This window comes from Scophthalmus maximus, chromosome 5 (assembly GCF_022379125.1).
Source record: "Scophthalmus maximus strain ysfricsl-2021 chromosome 5, ASM2237912v1, whole genome shotgun sequence".
Classification (NCBI taxonomy): domain Eukaryota; kingdom Metazoa; phylum Chordata; class Actinopteri; order Pleuronectiformes; family Scophthalmidae; genus Scophthalmus; species Scophthalmus maximus.
In genome coordinates, this window is record NC_061519.1 from 7,922,958 (window position 1) to 7,940,851 (window position 17,894).

At 42.4% G+C, this 17,894-nt stretch overlaps 1 protein-coding gene across 4 annotated transcripts in view; it reads left to right on the forward strand.

Annotated features, from left to right (window-relative positions):
• The window catches only part of chd7 (chromodomain helicase DNA binding protein 7), a 70,947-nt gene that overhangs the window by 35,617 nt on the left and 17,436 nt on the right, over positions 1-17,894 (forward strand). For all 4 annotated transcript variants that reach the window (XM_035633260.2, XM_035633259.2, XM_035633262.2 and 1 more), the window contains 19 exons: positions 1,425-1,569; positions 2,324-2,455; positions 3,126-3,191; positions 4,997-5,052; positions 6,424-6,538; positions 7,576-7,659; positions 7,767-7,904; positions 9,032-9,153; positions 9,833-10,076; positions 11,696-11,872; positions 12,100-12,243; positions 12,329-12,427; positions 12,570-12,765; positions 12,847-13,063; positions 13,572-13,767; positions 13,910-14,077; positions 14,252-14,431; positions 14,543-14,653; positions 15,710-15,921. In XM_035633260.2, coding sequence (XP_035489153.2) covers positions 1,425-1,569; positions 2,324-2,455; positions 3,126-3,191; positions 4,997-5,052; positions 6,424-6,538; positions 7,576-7,659; positions 7,767-7,904; positions 9,032-9,153; positions 9,833-10,076; positions 11,696-11,872; positions 12,100-12,243; positions 12,329-12,427; positions 12,570-12,765; positions 12,847-13,063; positions 13,572-13,767; positions 13,910-14,077; positions 14,252-14,431; positions 14,543-14,653; positions 15,710-15,921 — 2,802 coding nt within the window. The remainder of the gene's footprint in view (positions 1-1,424; positions 1,570-2,323; positions 2,456-3,125; positions 3,192-4,996; positions 5,053-6,423; positions 6,539-7,575; positions 7,660-7,766; positions 7,905-9,031; positions 9,154-9,832; positions 10,077-11,695; positions 11,873-12,099; positions 12,244-12,328; positions 12,428-12,569; positions 12,766-12,846; positions 13,064-13,571; positions 13,768-13,909; positions 14,078-14,251; positions 14,432-14,542; positions 14,654-15,709; positions 15,922-17,894) is intronic.

A 17,894-nucleotide genomic window follows, 5' to 3' on the forward strand; every position in this document is an offset into this window, starting at 1 on the left:
CTGTTAAGTTTAAGGCCATTACAAAACCTGAGTGTTATCTGGTTAATGTGCTCCCTGCTGGCCGTCGTTTATGCTGGGCAAAGATCATTTATGAAGGAAAAACAAACATCACACTCTAATGTAACACCACTGTCACGGCTACAGGAAAGAACCGGTAACACGGAATGTGGGGCATCCCGCCAAACAATTGAGGCCCTGGTGCATCCTTTTCCTTGTATAAGATGTATGAGATTTATCATTAAAAGAAGTGAAAGCAGGATGGAGATCATTTTCATCTGCCAGTGTCGTAAGACTGACAGGAATGTAAGAAGCTGTTATCGAACCTCTTTCATATTCTTGTCAACAACAGAGGATCCATGTCACCTTTCGGGTGGGAAAGGCCAGGCTGTAACCCACCTTTGGTGGGCGGAGGAACAAAGGAAACGAAAGCAGAACCTTTATCCATGGCAGAATTTTTGAGTCCCAGCAGGGGAAAAGGACTGGTGTATATGATCATGAGCGGAGTTTGTGTTTGTTCGTCCAACATGACCAACATTGTGGTGAGTCTTCACCAGTGAAATGTGAGATCCATGTCAGCTGGAATTCAGGAGTCGGAAGCCACCTAGTTAATCCTCAACTCTCATAACAATAATTCATGTTCATCAACTCAACAGTTCTCAGTGTTTACAGCGGGAAACAATCAGAAATGGAGAAAAGCAATATTAGTAGGCAGGCTTCATTTGTGATCTTTGTTTTTTGTATGTATATTTACAGTTTATTCAGATTAATAAAGCCACCATTTAGTGTGCACTCATTTTGACGATTTAGTTAATGTGCAGAGGTTTTTTCCCTGCCCCCATTCGGTTGGTTGCAGAGTAGGTACAATTACAATTGGGTGACTACAGCCTTAGTATGCACAAACTTGGAGACAGAGCCAGGTCCGCTTTCTTTCCATGCCAGAGATTAGAGGAGGCCTGCCCCCCCGTCCCCCGTCCCCGTCCCTCTCTGCCTGCCTGTCTTGCACTCACTCGCTCGCTCCCTGTGTCTCTCTCTCTTTCTCTTCCTCTCTGTATCTCTCTATCTTGGTACCTTGCTCCCTCCGCCTCCTCGCAGCGTTTCATCATATTAACCCCCTGTGTGCCAGAGCCTGAGGCATACTAATGATTTCTAAATGGGTAAATCAAACATGGCGACCACCCTGGGACACACACACACACACACACACACACACACACACACACACACACACACACACACACACACACACACACACACACACACACACACACACACACACACACACACACACACACACACACACACACACACACACACACACACACTCACTCTCTCTCTAATGCCTTGTTGGTCTGTGAAAGTCTCAGAGACATTTTTCTCTCTATAAGATAGAATGAAGATTTTTATTTTTATTTTTCTCTTTCCAGCAGTAAGAAGGTGGAGTCTGAGGTCGGGGCTGGCTCTGCCAAGAAGGATACCAAGAGGAAGAGAGAGTTGTCAGTCATCGACGATGTGGTGGTGAAGAGTCCACCTCCATCGCCTCCTGAAGATGAAGATGATGACGGTGTACAGGTACAAGGAACATTTCATAGAAAAGTAGTCTAGTTTTTCAGGCTTAATTCAACTTCCACGGAGGACACAACTTCAGAAAGTATACAAAGTCATGGTTAGTAAAACATTTAAGCATAATTCCAGGGGGCCTAATGCAAAAAGAGGGCAATAAAACCTTGGCATATCCCTCAGTGTCACAGCATGTAGAGATAAATGAGAATGAGCCAACAGGCGTCCACTGTTTGTGTTGTAAACTATCCATGCTGAAAGACCAATCACATAACCCCTCCACTAAGTTGTCATGATGCATCAGCAACAACTTTTCAGTTGCAGAATTTTTTAGGCAACATTATGCCTTTCAAATGCAATGTTATTTCAAATGTTTTTCCCCTCCAGAATAAGTAAGTAAATGTATGCCTTTTCAGAGGTGGTTTGGCACTCCACTGTTCTCAATCAGATCAATATTTTTAGATGCAAATCTAATTATGTCAGCCATGTAAACATAGCTGCATCTGAGCATCATAAAGAGTCTTGATGCAGCTCTAGTATCCTATATCCGTCTCTGGTGTAATATAGTGTGATATTGTATACTATAATGTCCTGTTGTGTCACTACATATTCATATATCTGTCTTTTTGGAGACGTCTTTACATTTTAAGGAAGTAATAAGAGCGTCCAATGTTAAGATTATCTGGGAATTTTTTTGGAAGTAACACAAAAAATAAATAACTGAACAGAACGTTAACGCCTTTGTGTCTCTTCCTTTGACCATCAGAAGCGTCGTTCCAGTCGTCAGGTGAAGAGGAAGAGGTACACTGAGGATCTCGAGTTTAGAATTTCAGATGACGATGTCAGTGGAGAAGACTCACCAACACCAAAATCCCCGTCTTCATCATCCCAACAACAGGTACAGCTAAATCACTCCTCAGGATTGGAAATAGCGAAAATTCATCGTAGACGAATGCATCAATTTCTTCAATACCGTTCGCAGCAACGATAAGGTCGGCACTAATTGATTTAGCCACAGGGCCCGTTTAATACCGGGTTTCGTTGCCTATCCCTAACTATGCTGGATTTCTTTTTCCCACCAACATTCAGCGAAGAATACCAGGGTCAGGGCCAATCAGAGACGAAGACCCGCCCCTCCTCTGCCCAGACCCTGGCATTCTTCTCTGTGTGCTGGTGGGGAAAAAACATAATGCTACTCACAGACAGACAAGCTAAATGTCAGGTGCACCAGAGCGACCAAGGACAATTTAAGTCGCACTTTGGAGCCCTTACAAGCATGGTTATGTATCACGAAGCTTGTGGAAAAGGCTCTCGCAGTAAGTGATTTCAAATGATACCTAGCTACATATACATCTAGTGACTGTCAATAAAAAGCTAAACCAGGCGAAAACTGATGTATTGTTTATTGCAGAGATCAGTAGAATATCAAGTTATGTATAGAAAATAAATAATCTCCTTTGTGTGTTTGCTACCTCTGCATCTGGATGAATGTGGGCCAAGTTTTCGATTATGAAAACTTGTCAAGCTGGATGAAGCTTCAACACTTTTCTTATTCTGTGTTTTTCCAGGATGTGGCCGAAGTCGAGGGGCCCATTGTGGAGAAGATCATGGGCCTGCGCACCTCCAAAAAACAGGTGAAATACGCAGAGGGAGAGACACAATGTAACACAACACAATACACAGAGACATGCGCACAACGACACTCTGGCCCGAGTCATGGTTTTACATCATCTGATTAGCCGCTCCACAGCTGGCCTAAGCAGATTACCCAAGCGCGCGCGCGTACGAACACACACACACATGCACACACAGCTCAGACAGCGTTCACTTGGTAAGCGCAGACAAGAGTTCTTATATTTCCTTGCTTGGAGCTCTGGGTGTGCAAGAGAGGGCGTGTATCTGATTGAGTGTGTGCGTGACTGTGTGTAGTGTGTGCTTGTATGCTTGTGCGCATGTGTACGTACGTGTGAATACCCGGCTTTGTTTTAGATCACTTGTCTAAAGAAAGCTCATCCCTGAGCCAACAAATGCGTGCGCATACAGTCGCCAGCCAATGTTCCTTAGCTAGCCAGCTGCCAATGGGTTTACCCCACCACCTACTACACACACACACACACACACACACACACAGCTTCATTCAGAGTTGACCCTGGACTTGGCACACAGCCAGAACCACAACACTAGCTAGAACAGACACCAATCTAGCATTTCCTGAGGCTGTGTGTGTGTGTGTGTGTGTGTGTGTGTGTGTGTGTGTGTGTGTGTGAGATTGATGATTCATGATTCATGGCATTATAGTAGTAGTGATATGGTGAAGGGGTGTGTGTTTGTTACAGTAGTGATGGTAAATGGAAGTGGACAGCTCATGCAATAAGTGACTCGGGGAAATATGCGATACACATGCAAAAGGAATTGTTTGTCACTTTCACGATGGACGTCAAAAAGAAAAGCGATCAATATATGGCAGGCTACTATGTTGAAAGAAACAGGAAGTAGTTTGAGCGAGCGCTCTGTGTGTTGTCTGGACTGAGAGAAATAACTTGACTTGTTAATATGTGGCTCGAGGCTACACATTTGTTAGGGTGAACATGAAAATGCACAACAACTCCTTAAACTCCTTCCTTGTCCGTATCCATCTTTAGCAGGGGTGGCTAATGGCTAACGGTTATGCGGCACGCGTCGTCAGCCGCCACAGGAAGTAAACAAAATGCGTCAATGGCGTTAATTATTATAAATACCTTAAATAGTTCACATTTAACGCAAAAGATTTACGCGTTAATGTTGGCAGCACTAATATATATATAGTACACAGAGCTGCTGTAAGCAAGTGTTTGTAAATTATAATAATACATTGTTCTGCATTTGTTACTTTTTCTTCTTTGGCTTAGTTTACTTTTAGCCCTGTAAATAGCTGTGATACTTATGATGATGATATGAAACCATCTGTTTACCGTTCGCAGTGGGAATGTTTCACCTTTATCCCAACTTGCCGTGATGACAGCTACAAACAAGGAATGTGGGGTGGGCAATGTTCTGCCTTCATGTTGGCGGATGTGGAAGTCACAGAGCTCAAACTATGTGTGCGTCATGGCGGGCCAGGACGCTGAAAATGTTGTTCCACGTCACACCTCTGATTGTGGATTCATAGCCGACATGCTGTCTACAATCACGCACTGCGGCAACACGCTGGCTTGTTTGGTTCTGTGTTACAAAAAAAGCAAAGACGAGGCTTAACGAGGGGTCTCAACATCAATATTGCAGGGCCCCCGTAGAAAAGGGCCTTAAGATTCAGTGATGTCTGACATGGCAGTGTGAGACTGGTACGCAGCGCCACTTCACCAATTCAACCACACGTTGTATAACAATGAGGAGCCACTTCTGCTCTTGCACCATGTAGTTGCTATATTTGCAGTTATTATTAACCCTTTTTTCTTTTCAGCAAGAGGAGGGGGAGGAAGTGGAGGTGGAGGAGTTTTATGTCAAGTTCAAGGGCTTGTGAGTAACAGTTTTTTCTTTTTTCTCTGCCTCTTCTGTTGTTTATTTTCTGCCAGGTTTGTGAAGTGTGCAAGGCTGGCTATTTTTTAGCCTGAAAGCCTCGATTACTTTGCTTACCCATTTATTTGTGCTACAGATTTACCCTTACATCATTAACACAGAAGTGGTTGTATCCTATGATACAGCCTAACACCAGCTTTTGTTCAGAGGATTTGGGGGAAGTTTGACTAAAACTATGCATTTTCATGATCACTGGGTAGGTGAGTGCTATGCGCTGATATAATCCTTGCATGCACTACAGAGTAACATTGATAAAACCAGACTTATAGTGAGTGGATATGAACTGCAATTGTCTCATCCTCCCTTAACCACCTGACAATGTAAGGGCATTTAGCTCTTTAGAAAAATGTATCTTCAGTCAGACGACTTCAAGAAGATCACTTTTGCATTGAGTGTTACTGCGTTGTAGTCAAATAATTAGGGCTGTAGAGTTGATTCCTCTCACTCTCTCCACTCTCACATCATTATTTTCTCCGACATTTAACATTTTTCACACTTAAGCCTTTTTGTGCTCATCATCTGTGACAGCTGTAATTCTTGGCTGTTTGACAATTTTTTATTTCTGCAGTAGCATTTTGGGAGACGCTATGAACTTGTTTTCACTCAGAATATTTTTCCTCCGTGGCAGCAAAACTCATTATAGCACACTGGGTTAAAAAATCACTTTTAGGACCGAGCCATTATGCTTATCACTGGTACATCCTCCATTCAAAAAGAATATCTGATGTAATGTACACTTAATTGTCTTGTTTAAGATGACCCCCACTTTTTCAAACCTCAATTTCAGGAGAAGTATATCAGTTTATGTTCAGGCCAGTAAGGTATCCTTTCACTGCGCCTCAGATTTAGAGTGGAAGGGAAAACCTTGGATTGCACATAAAACCATCCTCTGATGTCTACAATTTGAACCAGTGTTGTAACTAATGGTTATTTTCATTATGGTTTAATCTTTCAGTATTTTCATACTAATTCAGATTTGGGCTCTACTTTGGACCCAGCCAGTGGTAAAATGACAAAAGATGTTCTTAAAAGTAGATGCTTACAAGCCACATAAAGAAGCACATGGGTCAACATGTAACTTAATGCCTGTGATTGCAGGTATTTAAAACTATTTACTTATTTAAAAAAAAAACTTGCATAAAGAGTAAATAAAATAGTAAATACATTTGTATAGATGTTATTATTTTGACACAATAGAGAACTCCCTATTGTTTCATCTTTGAAAACCAGCAAAAAGTCCAGGTAGTCTTTTGTTGCACTTTCTCCAAACACTGCTGTACTTTTCTGACTTTATCATTGATTGTGTCTCAGTTCGTACCTCCACTGTCGCTGGGCTGACCTGCAGGAGCTTGAGAAGGACAAGCGAGTACACCAGAAGATTAAAAGGTTTAGAGCCAAGCAACTACTCAACAACTTTATAACTGAGGTAAGACCTGAGCTCCATAGTCTGTTACTTAGTCCTGACCTGACACTGCACCAGGTACATGACAGTGGCTTCAGAAAGAAACACTTTTAGGACACTTAACTGTGTTGTAGAATGAATTATTTGCAATTCTAAATGTCATTTACAAAAGTATTCATTAGAAGCAGCTTTGGCAGCAATTACATCAATGTTTTTATCATTATGGATTTTTGAGTTTTGATCGGTAAGCAGAGTGGCACTTATCCATTTAAAATAAAACATGGAGGGGTCTGAATACCTTCTGAAGCCACTGTGCTTACATCAATCAGACCAACCAAGAAAGTCAAAACAATTTGTTCAAAGTCTGTTAAATTATGTAGCGCCATCATAGAGCTTTTATCCATATTGTATAAAATATCTGGTGCTCAAACTATTCCATGAAAATTGATTCATATTAATAGTTTCCAGCAGAAAAGGGTAACTTGTACAGCTATATTAACTGACTGTAATTCAATTAAATTTTATTTATATAGCGCCAAATCACAACATTCATTGTCTCAAGGCACTTTAAGTAGTAAGGTCAATATAACAATATTACAGAGAACAACAAACAAATCCCACTCAATGTAGATTGAGACTCTACAAACATTGAATTCCTGTAACGGTAAAAAAAAAAGGAAAAAAGAATAAAAACCATTAACACAGAAAATAAAATTTTGGAAACACAATTACAATTAAATACTTGCTGGCCCCGCCCTCCATGTTGTGGTGTTTTGTGTCTCGGGTCAAACGCAGAAGCAAGGACCGCTGCTCTTTGTTACGAAAAAAACCTGCACTAATCAAATTCATTTGAAACGAGGACTACTCGAGGAATCAATCACTCACACCCATCCCTAGTAAATGTAGATAACTATGTCTTAGACAAAATGAAAACCTTCACAATAAAGATCAGAACACATCTGTCTTGTGCTGCGAACATGAAATCATCTGACGTCGGCCTTACAAATCGGAAAAGCATTTCCCTGCTACTAACAGTAAAACTTTCTTTGCTTTCTCTCCAGATGGATGATGAGCCTTTTAACCCAGACTATGTGGAGGTGGACCGTGTCCTGGACATTTCAGAGAGCCCGGATGAAAATGGAGAGGTGCTTTGATCTTCTCCTGTCATCTTTCATGGGCTTGAGCCTCTGTCCTCTGTCTTTTCTCTCACACTCACCAAATGTCGCTCCTGTTTGTGTGTGTTGGTGTGCAGACAGTGACATTGTATTTGGTGAAATGGTGCAGTCTGGCATACGAAGACTCCACCTGGGAGCTGAAGGCTGACATCGACCAGTCCAAGATAGACGAATATGAACGCATTGCATCACGCACACCCAACACTAAGAAAGTGGTAAGTGTGTGTGTGTGTGTGTGTGTGTGTGTGTGTGCGTGTGCGCACGCTTTTTGGGTGCTATGTTACCCAGCCTCCTCCCAGTAGACACGTGTGTGTGTGTGTGTGTGTGTGTGTGTGTGTGTGTGTGTGTGTGTGTGTGTGTGTGTGTGTGTGTGTGTGTGTGTGTGTGTGTGTGTGTGTGTGTGTGTGTGTGTGTGTGTGTGTGTGTGTGTGTGTGTGTGTGTGTGTGTGTGTGTGTGTGTGCTGTGTGTGTGTGTGTGTGTGTGTGTGTGTGTGTGTGTGCTGTGTGTGTGTGTGTGTGTGTGTGACTGCATGCATGCGCACGCTTTTTGGGTGCTATGTTACCCAGCCTCCTCCCAGTAGACACTTGCATGTGTGTGTTTTTGTGTGTGTTGGCCTGCCGCCTGCTCTTTCCTGCAGATTTACAGCCCCCTTAATGTTCTCCACAGGGCCACGTTCTTGCGGTCTTACACATTCACACACACGCCCTGCTCCTGTGGCCGGTCCAAACCACTAACAGTGTGTTTAATGCTGAACAGAAGCAGCTTACTGGCTGTGGTCCTTCCCCTCCATCACTCTGTTCTTTCCCTGTGTCCACCTATTTAACTACTGCCTACTGTTTCTCTTTAAGGACCATAGAAATGCTCCTGGGCAGTATTTGGAGGCAGTTGTATTTTTAGCTACACTAGCAGTGTGGCTCAGGGGAATGTTCTGTTGGACTAACAGAGAAATATCGCCATAACTTTTGGACCATTTGTGGCAGACTTTCATCTTTCCCAGAGAAGGAATCCTAACAAATTTGTTGGTCAAAAAACTTTGTCTAAAACTAAACTACAGTCCCAATATTAATATCATCAGAAAGATTGCTGAAAGAATTGGGAAAGATCTTGAAGTTTAGAAAGGAGGCCGGACTTTGTCTCTCAAATCTGATTCCTGTAAAACTATCAAAACAGCTAATTATTTATTTTCCATTTGTCAGTTTATTGAGTAATCAACTGTTTCAGCTCTAGATGTTGTTGTGGTTTAAACCCATTTACATAAATCGCCATCTAAACCGATAATTTGAAAGGGATTAATAAACCTTCATGTCATTTAATAACCGCAAATAATTTCTATGTGTCTAGGATCGGCCTCCTGTAGCCGACTGGAAAAAGCTGGATGGCTCCAGAGATTACAGGAATGGCAACTCACTCAGGGAATACCAGTTAGAAGGGCTCAACTGGCTTACCTTCAACTGGTACAACTCGTAAGTCACTGTTAACTTCATTTTGTTAGAATGAGTCCCTAACTGCTGGTCCCAGCCGGTACTTGTGATACAACTCAATAGTCTTGTGGACATTTAAGTGGACACAAAGTGACCCTGTAGCATAGTGCTATGATGTTTTCCCACTTGCTCCATCCATGCTTGAAATACATGCATTGATAGAATCACAGTAGTCTAAAGTCAAACATTGTCACTCAGCAGCACAAATGGAAGACTGCAGTTGGACTGTGCACATATTATTTTGTCTCTTGTGTCGTCATGTTTTGGTTAACGCAGCTGTGTACTCCTCAAAGGTTTATCTGTAATATCATTGAAATTTCAAGGTTGATAACCTTCATTGTGAGACATGGCACCAAGTATTTTCCAAATTGTCTTTCATATTCAATCGCTAGAGTGGAGAACAGACTCTCCTCTTTGGAAAAGCAGCGATGATAGACCACATGACGGAGAAGAAAGCTTTTAGATCAGGGAACCACATTGACCTAGTCATGTATTAGTCATGGAATTTTATAGCCGTGCCACAGTGGGAGTTGTCTTTGGTAACTGGCAAGTAGGCATCAGGGTCTTTTACCAGTTCAGGAACACCAACGTCCAAATAATGCAGATTGTACATGTAGCCCATGTGTTTGTCACTTAGTTCCACATCTTTCGTCCTCTGCAGACGCAACTGTATCTTGGCTGATGAGATGGGTCTAGGGAAGACCATTCAGTCCATTACGTTCCTCTATGAGATCTACATGAAGGACATTGAGGGGCCGTTCCTGGTAATTGCCCCGCTCTCCACCATCCCCAACTGGGAGCGAGAGTTCAGGACCTGGACCGAGCTCAATGCGGTTGTCTACCATGGCAGCCAGGCCAGCCGCAAGACCATCCAGGCCTACGAGATGTACTATAGAGACGCACAGGTAAACAGGCCTGTTAACTCTTCTTTTAAAGCAACATTTTTGAAAGTTTTAACCATCAGGATCTGTACAGTTTTACAGACATTTCATTAGCTCTAACTTGACTTATCCAGGCTTTCTAGATGCATATTATTTCATAAAATAGGTATAACCTATTATCAAAACAGTGTAAACCAGTCAGAATGTGAATGATAATTTCAGCAGCCAAGACTGAAACTGTACCAACACCAGATTCCGAAATGTAAACTGGAAATAGATGAGAAACTAAACAGAAATTTGACTGTTCACACAAAAAGCACCATACTGGCCTCAGCAGCTCTGATTTGGATGAGGATCATGTAGATGGAAGAAATGAGATGCTGTTGTTTGCGACCGTCAGCAGATCTGAACACAACCTCAGTCAGAGGAGATCTGGAGCCAGCGGGGGATGGACATTGTAAAGCCTTTACAGTCCTCTAGCTATAAACCATGCACTGTAAGCTCTTACTGAACAATGATACTAACATCTTACAGTGACCTTTGCCACAGTTGGCCTGTGAAGAAAATAAGCTGTAGGGTTGTTCCTAATCCAGGCTGAGGCAATCCTCAAGGTCGTAACGGAGGGACGACGTGTTCTCCTGTCCTGTCTGCTTTAATACATGTTGCAGGGACACAACAGATACATGGGACTATTTGGTTCTACATGCCTTGTTCTGCAATGGCTGAAATGACTCACAGACTTTTGAAATATCAATAGGTTGTGTGTTGTGTATTTCACCTGGTTTGAATATGAGCAACAAATGCAAAACAAGTAGACAATGCTGTTACACAAAATTAAGCCTTTTGGAGTTTATAGAAACCAGGCGGTGAAAGCAGCTGTTTCATTGTTGACTACTGATGGTGGCACCATCCATATGTCCAACCTTATCGTTAAGCTTCCTTTTCAAAGCTCTAGCCTTTTCCTCATAAAGTGCTGCTACTTATTTTTGTCCGAAAAGGGGAAAATGTTTCTCTTTAGGCCTGTAAGATATTATGATATATCATGTGATGATAGAAAAATGTCTATCTTTTGATATAATGCCCCATTATTTATTTCAATGTGCAGCAAATCAATCTTTATAGCATATGTTTTTTTTGTCCTTTGGGACAATGCTCTGTGTTCTTCCACACAACATGGATGCAGACAGGAAATTTGCATGAGGGCAACAAAAACAAATATGGAGGAGAGCGAACGTGACACAGGAAGTGGTCGTTCAGAACAGGAGAAGGACTCAGACCAGCCATGACAAAAAGAGGAGTTCTTACCTAAAAGAGAGACTAATTCTGTCTCATGGTTTGAGTTTGACACGGACCAGAAAACTGTCATTCATGAATTATGCCACTGACAGAACACAGACTCAAAACACCACTAACCACTTTTACCATCTACACAAGAACATCTGCAAAGACATGAAGCCAATCTACATGGTCGGGAAAATAAAGGAATAACTATATGTATCATTAACTATGTGGATGTGAAATTGATCTTTCAGGACGTGAGATTTTTGCCTTATTTCTCTCTCGTAAATTACGTGGAAACAAAGACATTTTAGATTGTTCTTATTGACCTCCATTCTTTTCCTGCTTTTCCTGTCTCCCTCCAGGGTAAAATCATAAAGGGAGCATATCGCTTTAATGCGGTGATAACAACCTTTGAGATGATTCTGGCCGACTGTCCGGAGCTTCGCAGCATCCCATGGCGCTGTGTGGTAATTGACGAAGCTCACCGCCTCAAAAACCGAAACTGCAAACTACTGGAAGGACTCAAAATGATGGACATGGTGAGTGGTGGTCTTTTTTTTTTTTTTTTTTGGAACACACTGGTCTCTCTGGCAAGGGGTATGATGTTTTTCAAAGGACTGTAAAATAAATTTGAGAAATAAAGTTGGATAAATTAGCCCAGTACCTTTGTTATGATAATATAATTCCACTCTCCTCCATTTCAACATCCTCCTTACAGCTTAACGAACTTTAAACATGTCTTTCCCTTCTCTGCTTTCTCCTGCAGGAGCACAAAGTCCTGTTGACAGGAACTCCCCTCCAGAACACTGTGGAAGAGCTCTTCAGCTTACTCAATTTCCTGGAGCCCGAGAGATTCCCGTCTGAACAGACATTCATGACTGAATTTGGAGACCTCAAGACTGAAGAACAGGTAAATGGACAATTCACTTGTTGAACTTTGCACACTTCCTAAATTCCCATTTCAATGAAGTATTAACATTTCCTGTGTGTTTCAGGTTCAGAAACTGCAAGCCATCCTGAAGCCTATGATGTTGAGAAGACTTAAGGAGGACGTGGAAAAGAACCTAGCTCCAAAGGAGGAGACCATCATTGAGGTAGGACCATAATCTCATTACCATCATCTTCACCCATTATGGTCATGCTGCTTAACAAAAAGAATAAACCTCACAAAACCAACAACTGTTTGAGATGGTTCTGTCAAGAAATTGATAAAAAAGATTCAAATGTTGTTGTCAGGTGGAGCTGACCAACATCCAGAAGAAATACTATCGAGCCATTCTGGAGAAGAACTTCTCCTTCCTGGCCAAAGGAGGTGTGGGAGGAGGGGGTGGTGGTGGAGGTGGTGGTGGTGGTGGAGGAGCCAATGTCCCCAACCTCCTCAACACGATGATGGAGCTGAGAAAATGCTGCAACCACCCCTACCTCATTATTGGTACACACAAACGCTACAAAAACACACCACTGCAGTTTAAAGAGTCAGCAAACCAAGTATAATTGTTTGTCTTGTGTCTAGGAGCTGAAGAGAAGATCATCGAGGAGTTCAGGGACTCCCACGGAGGCAGGGCCGATATACCAGAAATGGCCCTCCAGGCCATGATCCAGGCTGCTGGCAAGCTGGTGCTCATTGACAAGCTGCTGCCCAAACTGAAGGCAGGTGGACACAGAGTCCTGGTGTTCAGTCAGATGGTCCGCTGTCTGGACATCCTGGAGGACTACCTCATCCAGAAACGGTAAGGATAGAGATGAATGAACATGTGAGATTATTATACTCACTGTAGCACACTCGAGATGAAATCTAACATTGAATTAATGAGATATTTTTGCCAAAGATCCTCAGAATAAAGAAATAAATGTATACATAGCAGCAGAAGGTATGCACAGCCATGAAGTAACAGGTGGAGCATATTCAATTTGTCACACTTTTATTTTTCACAAGCTACTTGATCCAAATACTGCTGGTTCAAGACTTTAAGGCTGATGAGCTTTAAATGATTGATGCAATAGGAATGGGAGTTTAGCTGGGAGAATGTGATTCTTGAAATGAAAATGACACGATCCATTAGAGAGATGTATCACTCTATCTGAGCAGTCAGGGCCACAAAAGCACTTAAGAAAGGATCTGGTCCCAAAATGTATTTTTAAATTCTGCCTGGAAAATAATAACTACAGTGGTGACGTTTTCAGTAACTCTGCCAATTTGACAGTGATTCACACCTATGCTTGTAAACCCTTGTCCAGATATCCCTATGAGCGTATAGACGGCAGAGTTCGTGGTAACCTGCGGCAGGCAGCCATCGACCGGTTCTCTAGACCGGACTCGGACCGTTTTGTCTTCCTGCTGTGTACAAGAGCTGGAGGCCTGGGCATCAACCTTACCGCAGCAGATACCTGCATCATCTTTGACTCAGACTGGAATCCTCAGAACGACCTGCAGGTACAAACCACACAATACTCACGATCCTCACTGGTTGTCTTCTCTAACGTCACATATCCAGCTTAACATGCTCCTGTCGACTAAACAGAAAAATGAGGATGTGGAACAATGTTCCTAAATTTCCATATCTACCCTCAATCAGGCCCAGGCCAGGTGTCACCGTATCGGCCAGTCAAAGGCTGTCAAGATCTACCGTCTGATCACCAGGAACAGCTACGAGAGGGAGATGTTTGACAAGGCCAGTCTGAAGTTGGGGCTCGACAAGGCTGTGCTGCAGAGCATGAGTGGACGGGAAAACGCCAACAGCGGGGTATCTACATCAATAACCTCAGATTGATTTATGCTTTGAAATGAATCGTTTTACTCTGCCATGTGTTATCCGGATAATCCATATTCTGAGAACCGGCAATGATTTAAGACACCTCTTTGGGAACATGCCAGACTCTTTTTAACTCACAAAAGTAAATGTTTTCCTGTGGTCCAGGTCCAGCAGTTGTCCAAGAAGGAGGTCGAAGACCTGCTGAGAAAGGGAGCTTACGGGGCTCTAATGGATGAGGAAGACGAAGGCTCAAAATTCTGCGAGGAGGACATCGACCAGATCCTCCAGAGACGAACCCACACCATCACCATAGAGTCTGAGGGGAAGGGCTCTACATTTGCTAAGGTAAAAACATTACTCAGTCTAAAGACCATGGCAAATCTTCTGCGTGAAGTGTGTCAAAATAATCTTGTTGGATTACCTGGAGTTGACAAACACGTTTCCATCTGTCCTCAGGCCAGTTTTGTTGCAACTGGTAACCGAACAGACATTTCTCTCGAGGATCCAGACTTCTGGCAGAAATGGGCCAAGAAGGCTGAGCTGGACCTGGATGCCATCAATGGACGGGTAATGCGTACACAAATGAACTTGAAGCTGTATATGCATACTGTGAAAACAAGTACCTGCTATATATAACACAATCTAGAACACAGTTATGAAGCCTTTAAGCCGCAGCGGGAGAGAAGTCGCACCATGCATCCAAATACCTTGTTACTCAAAAGTCTCACATACACACACTTGGTGGCGTCCCGATATTTAAAGAGGACTAGCACTGGGAATTCGTTAGTTAGGCGGAGGAAAGTGAGATGGACTGAGAGAGACCCAACAGGGGGGAAGCAGAGAGATTAATATTGACAGTCGAGAATCTCCTCTCCTCCATAATTACCCATGTTTCCCTGCTTTCGTGTGTGTGTTTGAATGAGAGAAAGTAAGCTGCTTAGCTCCACTTAACAGAGCAGATATGCTTTGAGGGTACAAAGATATCAGTTAGGCAAGTGCTCACACACACACACAGACACACACACACACACACACAGGCATCTTTGAAGACTTTTTTTCCCCTCCCTCGCTATATTTGCTCACTTATTTTCTTTATGAGTATTTGTCCCTCTTGATTTCTTCAAATCTCTGCTGTCTCTCTCATGGAGGACCCTCCACTGACACACACCGCTGTTCCCCTGGGATTTCTTATTGTGTGATGTTAGAATGGAAATGACTGCAATGCTGTGTGATAAATGTGGAACTAACCACTGCCCTGTTTGCACATATTAATGGGACTGTAAGGGGCGAAAATCGAATTAATCAAAAATGTAATTCATTAGACAACATAGATAATGTCTTTACCATTCAAGCTGGGCTGCAGTTTTCTCAGCATCAGGAATTAAACATGGGGCCAAATATCCAATTAATCAGATTCGGTGCAGTAGGTGCCTGGGATTCACAGGATTCACAAAGAAGTCACAGTTTGCAGGACATTTACAAATAGGGTACATCACAGGTACAAAGCAGAAGCTACTTTGCATATTGTTGTTGATGGATTTCAGGCCATCTGTAATTTAAACCGAGTTCTTGGTAAAGATCATAAAAAACATATCGTAATGTTTTCATTGAATTTGTCTCCAGAACACGCTTGTGATTGACACGCCAAGGGTGAGGAAGCAGACACGGCATTACAGCAGCGTCAAAGAGGATGAAATGCTGGAGTTCTCGGAGCTGGAGAGTGACGAGGACGAGCCGAGCAAACCTTCTTCCAAACCACGACGGCCCCAAGACAAAGCCCAGGGCTACCCCCGGTCTGAGTGCTTCAGGGTGGAGAAGAACCTGCTGGTCTACGGGTCTGTCACATATTCATGTTTCCTACTCAAAAACCAGAGGAACAACAATGTTGACTGCCTTTTAATATACAAAATTACTGAAATTAATGCAGTTCATACTCAAGTCAATGAATTTTAAGCTGATTCGGACATGAACTCCGGGGATAAATCTAGATAACTTGTATAGTACAGTTTGGGAAATACTCTTTATTTACAGTCTTGCTGAGAGTTGGATAAGAAGTTGGATCCCACATATATGTAAAATATATATAAAAGCTACAGTCATGTTTAATGTTTAATCATCTTCGTTTGTCTTGTAAAAATAATCAGTGAAAAAATGTAAACTTCTTGCCTGGGCCAAGTCACTTACTTGACCATTCCCAGGACACCTAGCAGCAGAAGCTCATGGGTGCTGGTAGTTGGATTAAGTTACCTTTGGAAAGACCTAGGCTAGCCATTTCTGCATTTCCAGTCTTTATGCTAAGCTAACATAACTGGCTGCTGTAGCTTCATATTTCATTCATGAGTGATGTCCATCTTCTGAGCTTACTGGGCGAGGAAGATATAAGGCATATCTCACAAAGTGTGGAATTGTTCCTATTTAAACACAGAGCAATGAATGATTTTGAATGAAAAGAGTTTAGGATGTGGCTTCATGATAATGGGTGGAGTTCATCACTCAGCTGTGAGTTAATAGATGCAGACCTGCTCATGGAGTGATTAAGTAGACAGAAGTCTGTCCTCAAGGCCATCAACACACACACACACACACACACACACACAAACACTGCTGCCTGTAAACAAGATCATGCACACACGCTTGTTCACATGCTTACAGTCACCTTGGAGAGCATGACACACGTTTTCATCTCACATACAGACAATTGACTGATGTTAGGCCTGTTACACACACTTTTGAAATTGACTTTCACAAGTGGAACTTGGAATTTTTTCTAAATTAAATTTCTTAAATTAAAATTTATCCAATTATCCTTCAGGAAATGCCTCTCAACTGTGCATTTATTGAAATGTACATGACATACTACATTTATATTTCATGAACTCTACAATTATTCAACATGATTTAAGTTTCTGTTCATCTGTGCAATGACACAAGTGCATCTTAAACTCACAATACACAATGACAGCCCTTCAAGTCTAAAGAGATACGAGCACAATATACTGCACACACAGGCAAATTGACACACTTACCACAGACCGTGATTAGTCTGGTGAACACGTCCATTTTCATGGCTGATTTGGCGTGACTGTGTGAATGCGCGTGTGTAAGAAAGAACAGTGGTGCTAGTGAGATGTCAGCGTTGTTATTGTTACAGTCTAGTCTCGTGGCCTGAGGCTGTAGGACACAAAAGCACACTGACTGGGCCTGTCCTCTCTGCTAGGCGCTCTGTTGTCTTTTCCCATCAGCCATCTCTCTCTCACTCACCCTCACCCACTATTTGGCCCTATCGGAAATTTTTCAGGGTAATACTGGTTCACATGTTTCAGTGAAGATTGGGGGAAGCAAATTATTTTTTTTCTGAGAGCAAGGCCACCACATCAGCCTTTAAGCGACATGCTCGTTCTAGGGAGAGGACGGGGCGGCGGGGTTCACCTGTGATTCATGAAAACACACAGTGTCTGCCGCTGGAGTGTGATAGATGTCTGGGATGCAGAATAAATGAGTTGTGCTTGTGAATATACTCATGAAGGATCAGGGTCATGTGAGTGTGTTGTGTGGCAAAGAATAACAAAATGTCTGAAAGACTTAATAATGATTTCCATATTCCAGAGTTAAGTATTAAAACACATACAAACAAGAATCTTGATATTCTAGTGAAGTAAACTTTCTTGTTTCAACACCACAATGACTTTAAACAAAGCGGATGAATTGAGTTCCATAGGTGTTTTTGTTTGAGAATTCACCTACCTTTTTTTTGGTAAGTTGGTCTTGTCGTGTCTGCTAGCTTAAAAACAAATATTCTGTTATATGC